Raw genomic sequence first — 16,163 nt, forward strand, 5'->3', positions numbered from 1 at the left:
TTCAATGCTTCTGCTCCCTGTAGTTACAGTCTGTTCTTCCAGCCCTGCGTTAATCTAATCTGGAACAGGACATTACCTCCTGCCCCTCTCAGATGTCGAACATCCCTGCTGATAATAAAATCCTCCCCGCTAGATCTGCAAAACCAGAGAGGTTATGTAAAGGGGTTGCAGTCTAATAGTAGGATGAAATAATTTCTTTTTAAGATTGGGGTTTTAGGAAACCTGTCTACTACCAAGAAGCAGCTCTACAGAAAATCACATAGCTAGGGCTTGGTTTAAAGATAAGAAAGCACAAAAAGATATGAAACCACTTTTGTGTTTTTCTCTCACAGAGCTGTAAGTTATAGGTGGCTCATTAGGTCTTTGAGGAGAGAGAGAGGTCTTCCAGCCTTCCAAGCATAGCACTTTTATTTTTACATATCCATCTGTGTACAGTGTCCTTCATGTTACACCTGGTTGTGTTATAGGCTCATGGGCTTGAATTACACTGTGACTGCAAATATGGCAATATCTGCTCAAACAAGATGAGACTTGTGTGTTTAAACATCTTCATTTTGAGACATACCTCTGTAACTTCCCTCTGCACACCCTTAAACTCCTTAATAACTGGGAAGTGAATTTGTTTTCCTGAATCCAGTTTGACTCTTTTCCCTACCTTTTTTACCGTTCAGTTTAAGAAGCATCTTTTAAGTGTGCGCTCAAGAGTGTTGAAAGTTTCTGTTTTATATAGTATTTGACAATGTCTGACTGCATTGTGAGAGGTATTTTGGAGAGAGCATTGGAACAGACTCCCCAGAGAAGCCATCCCTGGAAGTGTTCAGAAAACACATAGACGGAGCACTGGTTTAGTGGGCATGATGGTATTCAAAGTTCAGACTTGATGGTCTTGGAGGTCTTTTCCAGCCTTCATGATTCTATGATTTATGCAGAATTGTGGCAGTACTTGACAGCTCAGTATGGACTGCTTGAAGAAAGCAGGTGCTGCATGCACAGAGAGAGCACAATGGTCTTAAAGTTACCCCAGAGTTTTATGGGAAAGCATTAATGCTTAAAACAATTTCAAAAAAGCCTTTGTAGTAAGGGAGCTGCTTTACTGGTGGACAAGAAAAAAAACGCAGAAATGCCAGAGAGGGAACTGAACAGGAACCACAGATGCCTGGGGGAGCTGGGAAAACAGGATTCAGGACAAAACTCTGAACGTGGGTCTCTCCTTGAAAATCTTTCTGCTTGCAGATCTTACAGGCTGTACAGTCTGCTCACTCTCTCTGGCAGGTTCAGTACTTCTAAGAGACTTAGGTAACCCCATAATGACAGAGATCAGCTGTAACTCTGAGTTTAAACATCAGCAAGAGGTGACTGAGACCACTCCAGTTACAGGATGCAGCACCACATACTAGCGAGGATGCCTGGAGAACACAGAAGGCTGGTTCTGCATTGCTGCAATTTCATGCTCCAGTTTTCAGGCCCTGACTTGTAGGGTTTTCAGGTGATCCATCTAAAAATATTGATTAGGTATTTAATTAGGTATTTAATTAGGTATTTAATTGTGGTGCCGGTTTTCTGCTCAGAGGATACTTTTGTCCCCATGGCTTTGCAACTGGGTATTCAGACTGGGAGAGTTCTGAGTTTGGCTTGTGTCATTTGCTGCTGTGGCAAGATTTGGGCAAGCATGGACACAATTTTAGAGGTGGCTTCTGCTTTTAGATGCTACAATTATGAATGTTACTGCTCCAGAGATTGCAGTGCCCAAGTGGGCGAGCTCTGCAGAGGACCTTCCCTGCTGATAGTTTTTGATAATCTCAAAGTTGTGAGTTCAAATTTAGTCATTCTTTAAAATGATGCAGCTGCAGGATAATAATGTATTGGTGAGACTTTGCATATCTTCTGCAAAACAAGGATGCAGAAAAGTGACCACTGCACCTCACAGCCTGCTGTCATTCCTCCTCCTTCCCAGTTTGTGCCCCACTGAGCAGGCACCCAAGCAATACTGGATTTTGACAGCTGAAGCCAACTCCAGAGACAGGGACCTCACAGGACATCTCCAACAGCTGCCTCAGAGCTACTGACTTCAAAAGCAGATGTTTCCCATCAGCCCTCCCCACCACTCAGGCACCTCTTGTCTCAACTGAGCTCATGCTGAGATCCTTTGTGCTCCCAGTGCAGCTGTGCTCTCTAAGCAGCGGCTAAATCTGCCCAGCTGTTGAAGTGGCAGTGATAGCATAGCTTTGTGAGAAATCCATCTGCTTCCAACAACATGGCCCAAATTGTTTTCCATGCCTTGAAAGTTCTGGATGAGTTCACATTTGTTCTTTTCCTACTGCCATCAGCAAAGGAAATGAGGGATCGGAAAGAGCTGGCCAGTTTTACAAAGTCTCCTAGCCTGGGGAAGCATTGGGAACTCACCCAAAGAGAGTACAAGAGGAGAGGAATTATGATTACATTTGCTGCAAAAGTCCTAGAAGTTCATAGAACACAGAGCAAAAAAATGCAAAAAATGTGATAGCTTGACGTTTCATGTGATCATAGAACTGGTGTGTAGCCCATCTGCAAGACCAATTTTCTTTAATTAGAAATGCTTGAGTGCTTCTTACACTCTTTAACTGAGAGAATAACTGATGTCGTTACGTTCACAGTCCGAAGGCACGAGGCTGCAGAAGGACCTCCGAACTTACTTGGCTTCTGTTAAAGGTAAGGTCTGCACGAGCAGAGGTTTGTTCCCCTCTAATGCTTACCTACACAGTGAGGTTTCTGCAGCCTTCCCCTTCCTGGTGTTTCCCCAGGCATGGGTTCCAGGAAAGGTCAGCTTTGTCTGGGAGGAATCTTTCAGAATCCTTCGGGACCAGCTGGGATGGAATGGGGTTGTGCTTTGATGCTAAACGTGTCATGCTGACTTAGCAGATGGACCTTCACATGTTCTGCTAGGGAGGACAAACACAAAGGGTTTGATGCAACTGCATCCTTGGTTCCTTTCTCCCTCTGATTACCTTCCATCTCTGTGCCATCACGGTCAGACATTTAGTAAGGAAGAGCTCAGCATCTGTTGTAACGCTCCTGTGCCTCCATTCCTCAGGATAAGGGTTAAACTGCAAGGAACACATTATTTTCTTCTTTTTCTGAACAGTTCTCTCTTCTTTCCTAGCTATGCACGAGGCCTCCAAGAAGCTGACAGAATGTTTGCAGGAAGTTTATGAGCCAGACTGGCCTGGGAGAGATGACACAAATAAAATAGCAGAGGTAAGACCTTGTCCAGGATGTGGGGATGTCCAGACTTGCTCTGTCAGCAGAGATGAGCTTTGGAAGCTATGTCTGTGCACCACATTTCTTCAGGCGTATGACTTTGCAGAAGAATTGGAGACAAACTCAGCACTGTGAAGAAGGGAAGGCTGAAAGGATGTGGCCTGTATTTTTGTAGGACATTGTTGCCAGATGCTTGTACATTACACAGAACCACACACTTATTCCCAGAAGCTATTTGTTCCCCCCAAAGTGGCTAAATGGGGATGGAGGATGCCAAAAGAAACTCAGTAGGGTCAACTGCGTGTACTGCTTATGTTCTGTGTAAGAGAAAGTGACAGATAAAGCTATGGCTAAAGCAGTCAGAGCAGCCAATTGTGTAGCTGCAACAACCCCTCGTGGCAGTACCACCAGCTGCCTTGTTTCAGTTGCTCCCTTGTTTGGCTGAGCCATGTGTCACCCCAAACTGCTGTTGTTCTCATCCCTTGGCGAGGTGATGCCTGTTCAACTTGCCCAGGTGTTTTCTGTGGAGCTTAGGGCACAGCCTGTCATTTGGCAGCCTAGATCCCCCTTGGCATGTGCCTGTGGTGGGTCCAGCTGGAGGCAGCACCCTTTGCTCTCTTGCTCAGCTGTTCTGCTGAGCAGCAGCTGTGGCAGTTCAGCTCTCTGGATTCATTTGCCATGAGACTTATCTGCAGCTGTCTGTGGCATTGGAGAAGTGGTGAAGGAGTAGACAGGAGAGCAAGAGGAGGTTTCTTTCCTTCCCCTTCTTTCCCCTGCAGAAAATCTCACCTGAAATAACATCTGTATCTTGCCCAGGAAATAATGACTTCAAAGCAGATAATTCAAACAAAACCTGAACATTTCTGGGTCAGTTTTTTCATTAACATGGAAACTTTGCATTAGGAAGTGCTGTTGTGGTAAATAATGGAGTTGCATTTCAGCTGGTTTGGCTTCACAGTCTCTGTTGGCCTTGTTTCTTCCTGAGCCACTGTGGTGCCTCCTGAGAGACTGACCCTTCAGCAAATTTGAGCCAGAGAGGTCAAAGGGAACATGAATCCTGAGAACTAACTGTAGCTACCCTTTGGGTCTGCAAGCATATTTCCAGCTCTCCACCTCCCCCTTTAATGCCTTGTTTATATTTTGCTTGTGAACAGACAGGTGAGAGAAAAGAGTTACTCCTGCCAAATAAAAAGCATAAAGTGGGGCTTCTTCCTGAATGCTTTAGCCAAAACCCTTTGTTCAAGTGGAAAAACAGGAGAGAGGGGTAATTTTCACCTAATCCAAAGTTGATAGGAAATTACAATGCCTGAGCTAAGGTCAGGGTAAAGTGGGCACAGTTCAGGGTGCAAGCCTTGGCTGTGGCCTCCATTGGGCTGTGGAGGCAGGTGGTGTGAGGGCTGAAGACTGCTAGAGTAGCTTTCTATTGTTGTTCATGATCCTTCAGAAAGCTGTATTGTAAGGAAAAGCAGAAAATGGTGCCTTGTGATGTCAGGTGTCCCTTTTTTTGTGGCTGCTGGGAGGAGGTAAAACCAGCCTGACATTCATCTTCCATTGTACAGACTTGAGTTTAACATTGCAGGGTAAGGATAGGCCTTCAAAGGCATTTTGTCCTTGGAGAGGTCACCTGAATTAGCAGCATCAGGCTTTCTCATTTCTGCCAAGATCTCTGTTTTCAACTGACTTCTCTGATCATTAATTTTCCAAAGAAATTACTGTTTCTTAAGAGCTCTCAGGGCCTGAGATTGTTGACTGTAGCACTTACAGGGAAAAACAGAAATGTGGAGCTCTGTGTTCTTAATAGTTAACTCATTACTTTTGTTTTTCAGAACAATGATCTCCTATGGACGGATTTCCATCAGAAGCTGGTGGATCAAGCACTTCTGACCATGGATACATACCTTGGCCAATTTCCAGATATTAAAGTAAGATTCTCTTTAAACCTTTTGATCTAGAGAGTCACAGCAGATAAAAGCTCTGAAGATCAATTTCTTACATCCCCATCTTCTTTAGGAGAATGTGCATGCTCTGCTGCTCCAAGGTCTTCTTTGAGAGCAGCAAAGATCTCTGCAGCTCTGGTTAATTGAAAATGTTTTGTTCTATATTTGGGCTTCAGACAAGAGTGAAGAATCCAGGGGAAAGATGCTGAAGAAAAAATATGTGTGAAACAGGAGGATCCGTGAAATTCCCTATTGCATCAGAGTGCAGGGGGGCAGTGTCAGCAATAGCTCAGAAAGTCTCAGTCTCTCCTTTTGGTCCTTTTGTCTTTTAACTTCCTCGTAAGCAGAAAACATTGAGGAAGCAGTTAGTGGCAAATCTACTTTACAAGTAGAGGCTGGTGTGGAAGGCAGATTTCTGCAAGTCCTTGAAGTCCTCCTGTGTGTGTAACCAGCTTTTTTCAGGGAATGGGGAATGCTGGATAGGTGTCTTTTTGGGAGAGATCGTATCCAAAGACCTGGGTTTGAATGATGTCCTGTGACCTTCCCTTCCCCCACCGTTATCTCCTCTCCATTCATTTTGATGTTATGCAGGAAATGTCTTCACCATATGGAAGCACTAGTAATGATATCACCATATGGGAAGTATCAGCTTGGCTACGTCCCAGTGAAAACAACCCTTTCCCCACCACGTGTCTCTTGAAACGTTTGTCAATATTTATTGCTTCAGGAGGATTGTGCTGTACCAAATGGGGGCAGGTCACAGGCTTGTAAAATGAGCCCCAAACAGCAATGGCCTTGTCTCCTGGGACTCCCTGTTCTTGTTTCATTTTTCCAGCCTCTTCTGCCCCTGGAAGTCTGAAATGGGGAAGGGCTGTGGCTTTCCACCCACTGAAGGCTGTAGGGCTGATTTCTCTGGGGTGTGATGCCATGTGCCTCAGTGAGCAGTGCAGCCTCTGTACTTCTTCCTGAGAAGGAGGGCTTACTTTGGGCTTGCTGTAGACTCAGACTTTGGCACTGCTTTGGTCCAAATCACATTTTCCAGCCCCTTTGGCTGTGCGCTGGGTCACCTCAGAGTGTCACTTTTTTCCATGTTGAGTATCTTCAGGATTTTTAAAATCTGCTGGAATCCTGCTGAGGTTTTACAGTGGGATTTTAACAGGAGCGCAAGTGGGAGCACGCAAATTCCACCAAAACTCAGTGTTGGGTACTGAGCACCTTCAAATGCAGTAAGATTTATCATGCTGAGAAAGAGTAATGGGCTCCTGTTGGCATTAATATCACAAAGCCTTTGTGCACAAATTTAAAGGTATGCAGTGAAAACCATCACACATACCTGAAAAACCTGGCCTTTGCTCTCCAAATTCAACAATCATGTTTGTTTATATTAGAAGAAAAAGTTATGACTTTTTTACTGAAGTTGTAGTTATGTCTGCAAACTAAGATTCTTGCTACACCATTTTGTGACACTCATGGTTTCACTGCATCACCACAGTTGACCTCAACAGCCTGAATTTTACCCATAGGTCTGTAAAGTATGGGGAACAAACAGGTATGCAAAGATGAATAAATATTAAAATGTTGCTAGAGGTAGCTGACTTCTGAATGGGTCACTAAGGTGTTTATTACTAATGTTTCTTCTCAGTCGTCAGATGATGCCCTAGAAAAAGTGAATTTTGTATTATTGCATAAAAGCAATTTCACGTGCAATTCAAGTAATGTTTTAGAGAGCACTACTCTGCTTCCCTTCCTGAAAGCCTGAGTGGCATTATGTTGGTTCTTACAATAAGATATCAATGTGTTTCACAAGAGTTGACTCTTCCTTTGAAATGGACTTTCAGTGATACAAACTTCAAAAGGTCAGTATGTTTTTATGGGTAATTCAGCTGGATGCATCATCCTCCTTACCCCAGAGCAGTGAGAAGTGCTCAAATCGAGTATGTTTTTGTCAAGTGGTAGAAACTCCTAGAAATGCAGTTGTTGAATATTGCTATGCCTGTACAGAATTATCGTTTGGCCTCACATAAGGAATTAGAGTTCTTGAGATTGGCAGGCAAAAAAAGCAGCAGTCTTACGTAATTTACAGAATATTTGAGTTGTTTTTTTGTTGTTGTGGTAATAGTTTTCTGGTTTTTGTTTTCCACAAAATAAAATTTTCTGCTTTTCTTGAAATTCTGGCATTGCTGTGATAAAAAAAGTTGATTTATGGAGAGAAGATGATTTTGATTTAGTTGTTTAAAGGCCTGTTTTCTATTAAAGGCCCAGTAATTAAAATGTGGGATGACTTAGATCATGCATGCATTATTTTTTTGTTAAATTCTAGCATGTTCTGAATCCATCTTCACTTGAGGGGCTGGAAAAATTCCCCTGGATTTTTTGGACTTGAAGAGGATCTACAGCAGGAATGTGAAAACAGAGCATGCATTTAGAAAGGAATTTTTGTGTGTTAAAGAAAATAATTAATTCATTGTTAGATGTTCACCCCTGAACAAGGCCTCTCCGTCTTCTCTAACGACAAATGGGAATGCAAAAAGTACTTTAAACTTTCTTTGCAAGTTGGTGCCTGTGCTTCTTGGAGTAGGACTCTTCTTACATAATCTTTAATATTTCTGAGTGAGGTTTTGGTTGGTTTTGCAGAACATGCAATAGAAGTACAGGTCTCTGCAGTGAGCCCAGAGAAGATAAACTACAACCCAAGTTCTGAATAGCTGTGGAATTGGGAATTTTGTCTTGTACGAAAACTGGTGCTCTACTAGCTGTAAAACCAAGTATCAGTAAAGGAGGGAGTGGTGGAGAAAAGTTTTTCGTTATGGCTTGGCTTTGGTTTGGTTTTGTTTGTTTTTTAAGAAGGCTCAAATTACGATGGATTGTTGCAAAGTAATGAAGTCTGTTGGAGTTCAGCTGTTACATTCAGGTGGTGTTGGGTACCTGCAGCTGTCCTGGAGTTGTACAAGGGAGCCCTGCAGCCTTCCAGGACTGGGCTAGATCCCATTAGTGCCATCACAGGCAACGATGTGATCAGTGGTTACTCTGGGAGGGCTCACACCCTGTGTGTCTGTACCTTGCAGCATTTCCATGTACTCCTGTACAAAAATGGGGGTGGGCGATAGAAGTCTGGGAGCTGCATGAACATGGAGGAGTTACTTTGTTTGAGAGATGGGTGACATTGAATCAAACTCCGTGGTGGAGTAGCAGGAAAAACCTGGAAGTGGCTGTTTGCCATGTCAGAGGTGGGGAAAACTCCATCTGCCTCTACCAGTCTGACCTGGGGGAAAATAGAATCTTTTAAATCCCAGATGGGGCCATGTGTTTCCTCTGGTGTAAGATGCATTAAGATGCATCTCAGATTGTTGTGCTGCTGGAAGCCTGCTCCAATAACTTGTCTCCTGACTGGCAGTGTGATGTTTGGAGGTGTTTTCTAGTGACCTCGGCTGTAGGGTGGCTGAGTTTCTTCGTGACTCCTCTCTTGGAGCGAGCTGAGCATTTAGAAGTGAGTTTGGGTGTGCATGTGGCTGAGATCCTGCAGATCCATCGTGACTCACACGGAGCTGCACCAGCAGTGCAGAGGAGCCTGTGTGGGAGATGTGCGAGCTGCTCCCAGCTGGTCTGGCTGAGAGATCAGCCCTGAGTGTGGTTGTGCAGCTTATCTGCAGGAGCCTGGGGAGCAGAAACCACAGCTCCCTGCCAAGCACAGGAGAGGAGGGGATTCTGCTTTTGCAAGTAAATCCCAGTGCTGATTCCTCATTCTGCACTTTCTATGTCCCTGGGTTTTGTGGTTCATTAGAAATCCTCTTGGCTCCTTGCCATGCCTTTTCACTCTCTTATCCAGCTTGTCTCTGGACTGCTGATTACTGACGCTGGTCCAGGCTCTCTGAGCTGTGGGGGGAGTGTTATGGTCAGGCTGGGAAGACCTATACTCCAACCCAGATAGTCTGGGGTGTTTACAGGCACTATGGGAGGCAGGGGGCAGAGGGGATGGGTAATTCCTAAAACAGGGCAGCCCAGTGGGCCAGAGCCTCAATAAAGTACAGCTCTGCTGGGAGAGAGACAGAGAGAGCCTGAGGCTCCTCAGCTCAAGAGGGGTAACAGGCCACAGGCCTGACTGTCTGTCCTGGATTCTCAGCCATGGCTTTGTCAGGACTCCATTCCTGAATCTGAGCCTGGTACACAGCCACCTCCCTCCTCGTATTTGTTATGGCTTCTGTGTTGCCTATTGGGGACCCAGTGCTGCAGGTTTTCCCTTGCACTTCCCTTGCTGAAATGCTGGTGACAGCAGACCCTTGCCTGTGGCTGCAAGTGCTGCTGTCTGCAGCTCCTGTTACAGGGTCAAAATGCTGTCCTAAGCATATCCTGAGCATGTGGACGAGTGCTTTTACTGTGCTGGCAACAGAAATGCTTTCTTTTGTTGAACTTAATCTCTCAGGCTTCCACACAAACTGGTGAGCTGGTTAGTTAGAGACTGGCTGCAGCCCTCAGGAAGCCCTGAAAACGATGAACCAGTGCCTGTAGGATGCAGGCACATCTTGGGGCTTAGGAAGCAGTGGAACTGCAGTTCTGAAAACACTCATGTCACCCAGAGGTGGGGCCTCTTGGCCGGATCCCTTTGCCTTCCTTTGATGGGTCTTCTCTCCTCCTAAGGAGCTCCCTCTAGAATGCTGCTTATCACAGGTGGCTCCCAGGGCTGTCTCTCTGTGTGGAGGGTCCAGGGGGAGTCCTTGTGTGGATAGAGTGTGGGGTGCTTTGGAAGTTGGGTGAAAAGGAGGGTTTTTTTCCTGGGAGGTTTTACAGTTTTGGCTGCTGGGGAAGATTGGAGTGACTCTTTTCTCCATCTTTCTTAGTCTCGTATCGCGAAGCGAGGAAGGAAGCTTGTGGATTATGACAGTGCCAGACACCACTTTGAAGCCCTGCAAACTGCAAAGAAGAAGGATGAAACCAAAATCGCAAAGGTAAAGCAAACAGGAGGATATGCAGCCTTCCTTTGTTTTTGGGAAGTCTGCATTTGCCTACTGGGCAGCTTTTAAGTTCACCTGTACCTGTTCATTGTGTTTTCATAGAATTCATTCATATTGGAAAGGACCTTTAAGATCATTGAGGTGGTGTGAACTGGTGAGGTTTTGCTAGGTATTTCCTTTATATTTATTTAGCTTTCCTGTAAGGCAGGATGGCCTCTGTTGGGTTGGTTCAGACCCACCATCATCAGTCTGCATGTCTGGGTGGCCAAATGCTTGGGTGTGGGTTTAGTCACATGCACAGGACCAGTAACCTCTGGCAGAAAAGCCTGTATGCCCCTTGGGGAAGCACAGTCTTGCAGTGCTCTAGAAAAAATGTTCGGTTTGTCTGCTTCCTGGGATTCTGTCTCCCCATCCTAGAGAAGTGGTAAGTGTTTGAGTGTTACTTAAGGTTGGTTGTGTTTGTGAAGTTCTCTGATATCCTAGGAGAGAGACTCTTAGGAGTGTGAGTGACAAGTACATTGATGGAAATGCACTCTATGCACACTTGATGAATGCATTCTGTTGTCTGTTGGCCACAATTACTGGTTAATAAATATGGCTGAAAGCAGAAAAATAAGAGTTTCTTCTTGTCAGGTTTCTTTCCTGCCTGTGAGTAGCTTGATCCAGGGCATGCCCAACACTCAAGTGAAGAATTTTATTTTTAGTGAGATTTATTTTAATTAAAAATAAAGTTTACATTTTTAAAATGTAACTGAAGAAATATAATAGTGCTAATTTTGTTCTAGAGTAGGTGCTTGGATTGAATACTGCCCCTAAAATGAGCTATGGATTCCTCTTGTACCCTAAGTGTATTTGAACCCATGTGCTTCCCTTCACAGGACGCTTCTTGAAACAACAGAATAGTCCAGGGCTGGGGAGACATCCTTAATTCTCTTCAGAGTGGGCCATGGTAAATTGTGACTCTTCAGGGTAGAAGCAGTACAGGAAAGAAAGACCCTGGATCTGTATCTTTTAACTAGGCTTATTAGAGTTGCCATCCTTTGCTTAGGGTTATTTCTGGTAGGGGGAAATACGAGCCATGTGCGAGATGCTGGTGTTTTTCCTGCATGGAAGAAATTAAGATGCATCTCCACCCCGAGTGAGAGATGTGCATTTAGTGGCCACAGCACTTCTATTGTTAAGCTGTAAGTCATCAGTCATCTACACTGCACTGTGATTAACCTTGACAGACAAAAGGGGAGAGAGATTGATGGCCCAAGTGTCATTGCATCATTTGTGTGGCAAAGCAAGTCTTGATTCTGTATGCAAGGCATGAGGCCCAGCTGGTTGTGCTTTCAGTTCAAAGCAGTAATTCATTGTGTTTGGGGTAAGAGTAGAATTTCCCTCGGGCATGTTATTTTTACTGGTGTATGCCAGTGGGATCTTCGCTGCAGTGGAAATGGTTTTTGTAGGAATTGATCTACTCAGGTTGGTGCCTGGTGCTCTGCAGCAGAGGTTGGCTGACTTTATCACTGCTGCACTCTTGCCCCAAATGCTCAGCTAAGATGATATAACAGGTATGCAAAAAAGTGCAGTTCAAAGAATGAAATATTGAGAGTTAGGAGTTGGTGCTCTCTTCCTGATTTAGCCTGTGCAAGGGTCTCTTAGTACTTGATCAGACTTTTCTCATTAGCAAAAACGTGCACTGGATCAGATCTTTCCATCCTCAGTAGTTTAGGCCATAAGCTCATGCTTATAAGCTCAGGATAATCTGTGACACGTTGCACTGTCCTGATCCTGCAAAGATGGGAGCAGCAAGTCCCAGGGAGTTATGTAGGTATGGTCTTCCTCCCAAGTGGGCAGTTTTCACTGCCCAGCCTGTGATCTGACATTTGCAGTCATGCAGCTCTGCAGGGCTGTGGGCAGCAGCCAGGGCTCAGTGGGTGCTCAGCTGCTGTAGGTAGTTCACCTCTCTGTTCTTCTGCCTGGAGTTTTGCTCCTGTGGCCTTTGAAGTAGGGTTGTTCCAGTGTAAATTACTTTGGAATGTGATGACAGACCCCTAGGAAAGAGAAATCATATTTCTAACACAGGATACAAGTGGGAACTGACTTGATTAAGGTTTCATGGTATAGTAACAGCAACAGCAGTGCAAATACTTTTTGGCACTACATGGTCTCTTTTTTTCCTTCTCTAATATATGGATGTTCTTTTCCCACCCAGGACCCCTGCTACTTATTGCTAAACTTACATCATCCTATTAAAATAAATCACTGTGGACTTTCAGCTGTTGCATGCAAATAATTATGGTGGTTAAATAATCCTGACCTCTCTTTAAGGAGCTCCAACTTCACAGCCATGCCTTGGAGTAGGGTTGTCTGTGTGCTAGGTCACTAACAACTGTATCTGTTGCTCTTACAGCTGCCTGGCTGGTCTGCAGTATCCAGCCCACACGGGAGCATTAATTACTGCTAAACTTGGCATGCTTCAAAGGATTCATAACTGATCAGTCCCAGGATGTTAGTTTTTTTCTCTCGCCTTGGTGATACTGGTTTGGCCCACTCTCTAAATACACTCTCTGTTGTGATTTTAATTTTTTTATCCTAAAAGATATATGTTTGTGTCTCTCTTGTTCTCTGTTTATTTTTTTTTTCTTTTTTTTCCCACTCAAACATGCTCCCTCCCCCAGCCTGTTTCGCTGCTTGAGAAAGCTGCGCCTCAGTGGTGTCAAGGGAAGCTACAAGCTCACCTCGTTGCACAAACTAATCTGCTCCGAAATCAGGTGACTGCTGATCTACCTGGCTCTAACCCTGCATGTGCTATTTTGGGCTCTAGATTGTACCATGCAAGTAATCTCTAGGCAACGTTCACTCTAGTCCTCTCTGCTAAGTGTGTCCTTGACACTCCTAAGCCACCGTGGGCACATGGAAGTTGCTGACCAGTGAATGAATCTGTGTGTGCCTGATTGATTTCTGGTCAGGTGTGTTAATACTGGACTATTGTTTTCTCCCCCTGAAATGAAATGAAATGAAATGAAATGAAATGAAATGAAATGTGGGTAAAGAAAGGCTGTGGAATAACTCCTAGACACAGGGTGATGTAGTACAGTTCCTCCAATTACTGCTTTCATTTACAGTTCCTCCAGTTACTGCTTTCATTTTTCTTTAAGAGAAGCAGTCAAATTTTATTGTTGCTGTTTTGAAAAAAGAAAAAAAAAGGAAATGCCGAAAAATTGGCTTATGGATTCATGTCATTGAGTAAAGTCAGAAAAAAATTAACATTGCGATTTCTATGACTGCTGAGTTAGGTTGCAACATTCTCCTGTGGTAAAGTCTGAGTTTCCCAAATGGGCACTGTCCTGGCTGTTGTGCTTTAAAAGAGTCATTTTTAGATACAATTTTGATCTGCACAGGAGACGAGATCAGGCAGTTTGCACCCTGTGTGACATATTCAAACAGTTCCAGGCTGAGGTCATGGTGGTGTCATCTGGCAGAACTTAGGTTATAGCGTTTTGAGGAACGTGAGCAGCTCAGAGGAACTGCAGGCAATAAAAATTTCAATCCTACTTGCATAGAAGTGTGATTTCCTGATGAAATCTCCATCAATGTTTCTGTTGGAACACCTTAAGGGATAAGAGGGAGTTGTCAGAAGACAGTCAGTGAGAAGAAAATGAGCAAGGGATAATAAATCCTTACCCAGACTGGGAGAGCACCAGTTACCTGCTCACAAGTTCCTGGTGAGCTCATCTGTTCTCATTCAAATGCTCCTGTATCTTCGCATTCCTTGTCTGTGATGAATTGCAGTTTAGAAACACTGACTTGCTCTCACCTTATGAAGCCCCTGGGTTTTTCACAGTCATTTTATGACCGTGGATCAGGAAAAAGACTTCATTACCACATCAGTAAAGCATGGGGAAAGAACAGCTGTTAGCAGCCCTGCTTAAGATGCAGAGCAAAGGGAGGAAATATGTATTCATTCTTGATTGAAGGGAGGACACATGGCAGGCTGCCGGGGGCTTTTCTTGTGCCTCTGCTGGCCCAGCTGGGAACTACCTGCACCGACGGTTGTGGTTTTTGACTGGTCTGTTTGACTGGTGGTATCTCTGGAGAGCTAGAAAACAGGTATGGGAAGTTTCTGGAGTCACAAATAAATATATAAATCAATCAGCTCTTGGGCATTTTTCCTCTTCTCAGACTTGGCTGTGGTGACTGGTATAAAAGCAGCATGCACAGACTGCCCAGAGAAGCTGCACCTACAGCTGCCCTCATCCCATTGCCTGTGGATCTTAGATAGACAGGCTACCAAGAGTCACTCCATAATTTCACTGTACTGGGTGACTTTGCCCTGAAGCATGTTCAAGGGGCTGTGTAATCTTTCCACCCACTGGGGTGCGGGGGCGTTAATCTCCTAATACATAGCATTAATATTTTTGGTCACCACAGATATTTTCGAAACAGTCCCTTTTATTCCTCAGCTAAGTAGTGCTATTGCCTACCCTAATTTTTTGTTTCTATTTGTGTAAGTATTTGGCATTTTTTTCTTTTCTTTTTTCTTTATTTTAATTTTACTTTTGGTTGGAAACTAACAAATAAAAATGCCTCAATAAAGAACATAAGCTGTATTCTGAACCTGTAGGTTTTCCAGCTTGCCTTCACAAACATTAGCAGGTAGGCAAAAAAAGGCTTCAGTTTCTACATTTGTGTGATTTCAAGACTGAAGGTGTTAATGACAGCCCTAAATCTCATTAACCTCTTGATAAAACCGGGAGGGCTGATGATGCTGGATTTATTGAGAAGCTTCAGAATGTTAAGCCTAAAAAAGTCTCCTTTTACCAGCAGCTGTGTTGCTGTCTCTTCTTGCCTGATAATTTTACAACCTCCATGCAAAAATGGGGTCAGTGAGATCTGGTGTTTGTACTGTAAAGCAGAGTCCCTCCCTCCAGTGTGCAAACTGCTGGCTCTTTAGGCCTTTAGCAGATAAAAACAACACAGTGGGATTTTTTTGTGAAGACTCCTGTGGGAGTTGCTATTGCACACTCCCAGTTAGAAATGTTAGTGACTGCTTTTTGAAATAAAGAGGAAAATGGCTTAGAACAGCAAATTCTTGACTTTTGACTAAGCTCTGGTGACATGTTTAACACAGACCAAAAAGCAACATCCTTGGTGCTGCAGTGATAACAGAACAGTATCTCTGTCTGAAAGTCAGCAAGTTGAGTCCTTCTGAGAGGCAGGTCTGGCTGGGACTGGTGGGGCTTGGCCCTGAAGGGAGTCTCTCTGCTCTTTTCCTTATCCCTGCCTCTTGGATATCTGAACTGTTTACTGAGCAGTGCCTAATTAGCACAGTTCACAACATAGTCTTTGAAGTGAAATGGTCACCAGACTGCCTGAAAACACCAGGCTGGACATAATCAGACACTCAGGAGGGCTAAGATGTGTAGTAGTAGGGGAAACAGTATGGAAAAACTGCCTCCCCACCACAAGTGAACTGGTTGTGCTTGGCACTCTGAGCCTCGGCTAGGTGGAAGGTCAGGAAAGCATTTATGTTATCCAGCTCCTGCTTAAACCCCTTCCCCCTTTCAGGCAAGGAGAGGAGAGAACGATTTTCTGAGATCATATTTCTTGGACATGGCCATTATGTCCTTCTGCCTCAGTTTCCCCCCAGGGTGGCAAGGATGGCAGCTGAACCAGAAAGTGCACAGATGTGGCAGTGGGCTCTGCCCTGGAACCTGTCTCTGCCTTTCCTCACCTCACTCCCTGAGTTGGCTTTTTCTCTAGAAGGGGTTTTGACCAGGCTGATGTCTGGCTTTGGCTCCAGCTGGAAGCAGTCAGGGCTATCAAGTGCCAGGGTTCTGGCTTCCAAGCAAAATAAATCCCACTGGTGAGAAGATCCCTGGGCTGCCTAAGGACTGAAGAATTAATTCAGTGCTGTACCTGGGACTGAGAGCACTAGCTGAGCTGCAGGCACTGAATGGATCCCTGATTCCTGCATCTACTCTAGAGTGAACGTTGCCTGTTGCTGATTTTGCCTTTGCCTCGGGATGTCACAATATTCACACATTGCTTT

The 16,163-nt window shown here is 44.5% G+C and overlaps 1 protein-coding gene across 12 annotated transcripts in view; it reads left to right on the forward strand.

The window, feature by feature from the left end:
• BIN1 (bridging integrator 1) overlaps positions 1-16,163 on the forward strand; it is a 95,478-nt gene that overhangs the window by 42,543 nt on the left and 36,772 nt on the right. For 7 of the 12 annotated variants that reach the window (XM_069020975.1, XM_069020979.1, XM_069020982.1 and 4 more), the window contains exons 3-6: positions 2,634-2,688; positions 3,140-3,234; positions 5,064-5,159; positions 10,010-10,117. In XM_069020975.1, the coding sequence (XP_068877076.1) occupies positions 2,634-2,688; positions 3,140-3,234; positions 5,064-5,159; positions 10,010-10,117 (354 nt within the window). Of the gene's footprint in view, positions 1-2,633; positions 2,689-3,139; positions 3,235-5,063; positions 5,160-10,009; positions 10,118-12,789; positions 12,883-16,163 lie in introns of all 12 variants that reach the window. The other 5 variants (XM_069020973.1, XM_069020974.1, XM_069020984.1 and 2 more) reach the window with 1 other exon arrangement.

This window comes from Aphelocoma coerulescens, chromosome 7 (assembly GCF_041296385.1).
Source record: "Aphelocoma coerulescens isolate FSJ_1873_10779 chromosome 7, UR_Acoe_1.0, whole genome shotgun sequence".
Lineage (NCBI taxonomy): Eukaryota > Metazoa > Chordata > Aves > Passeriformes > Corvidae > Aphelocoma > Aphelocoma coerulescens.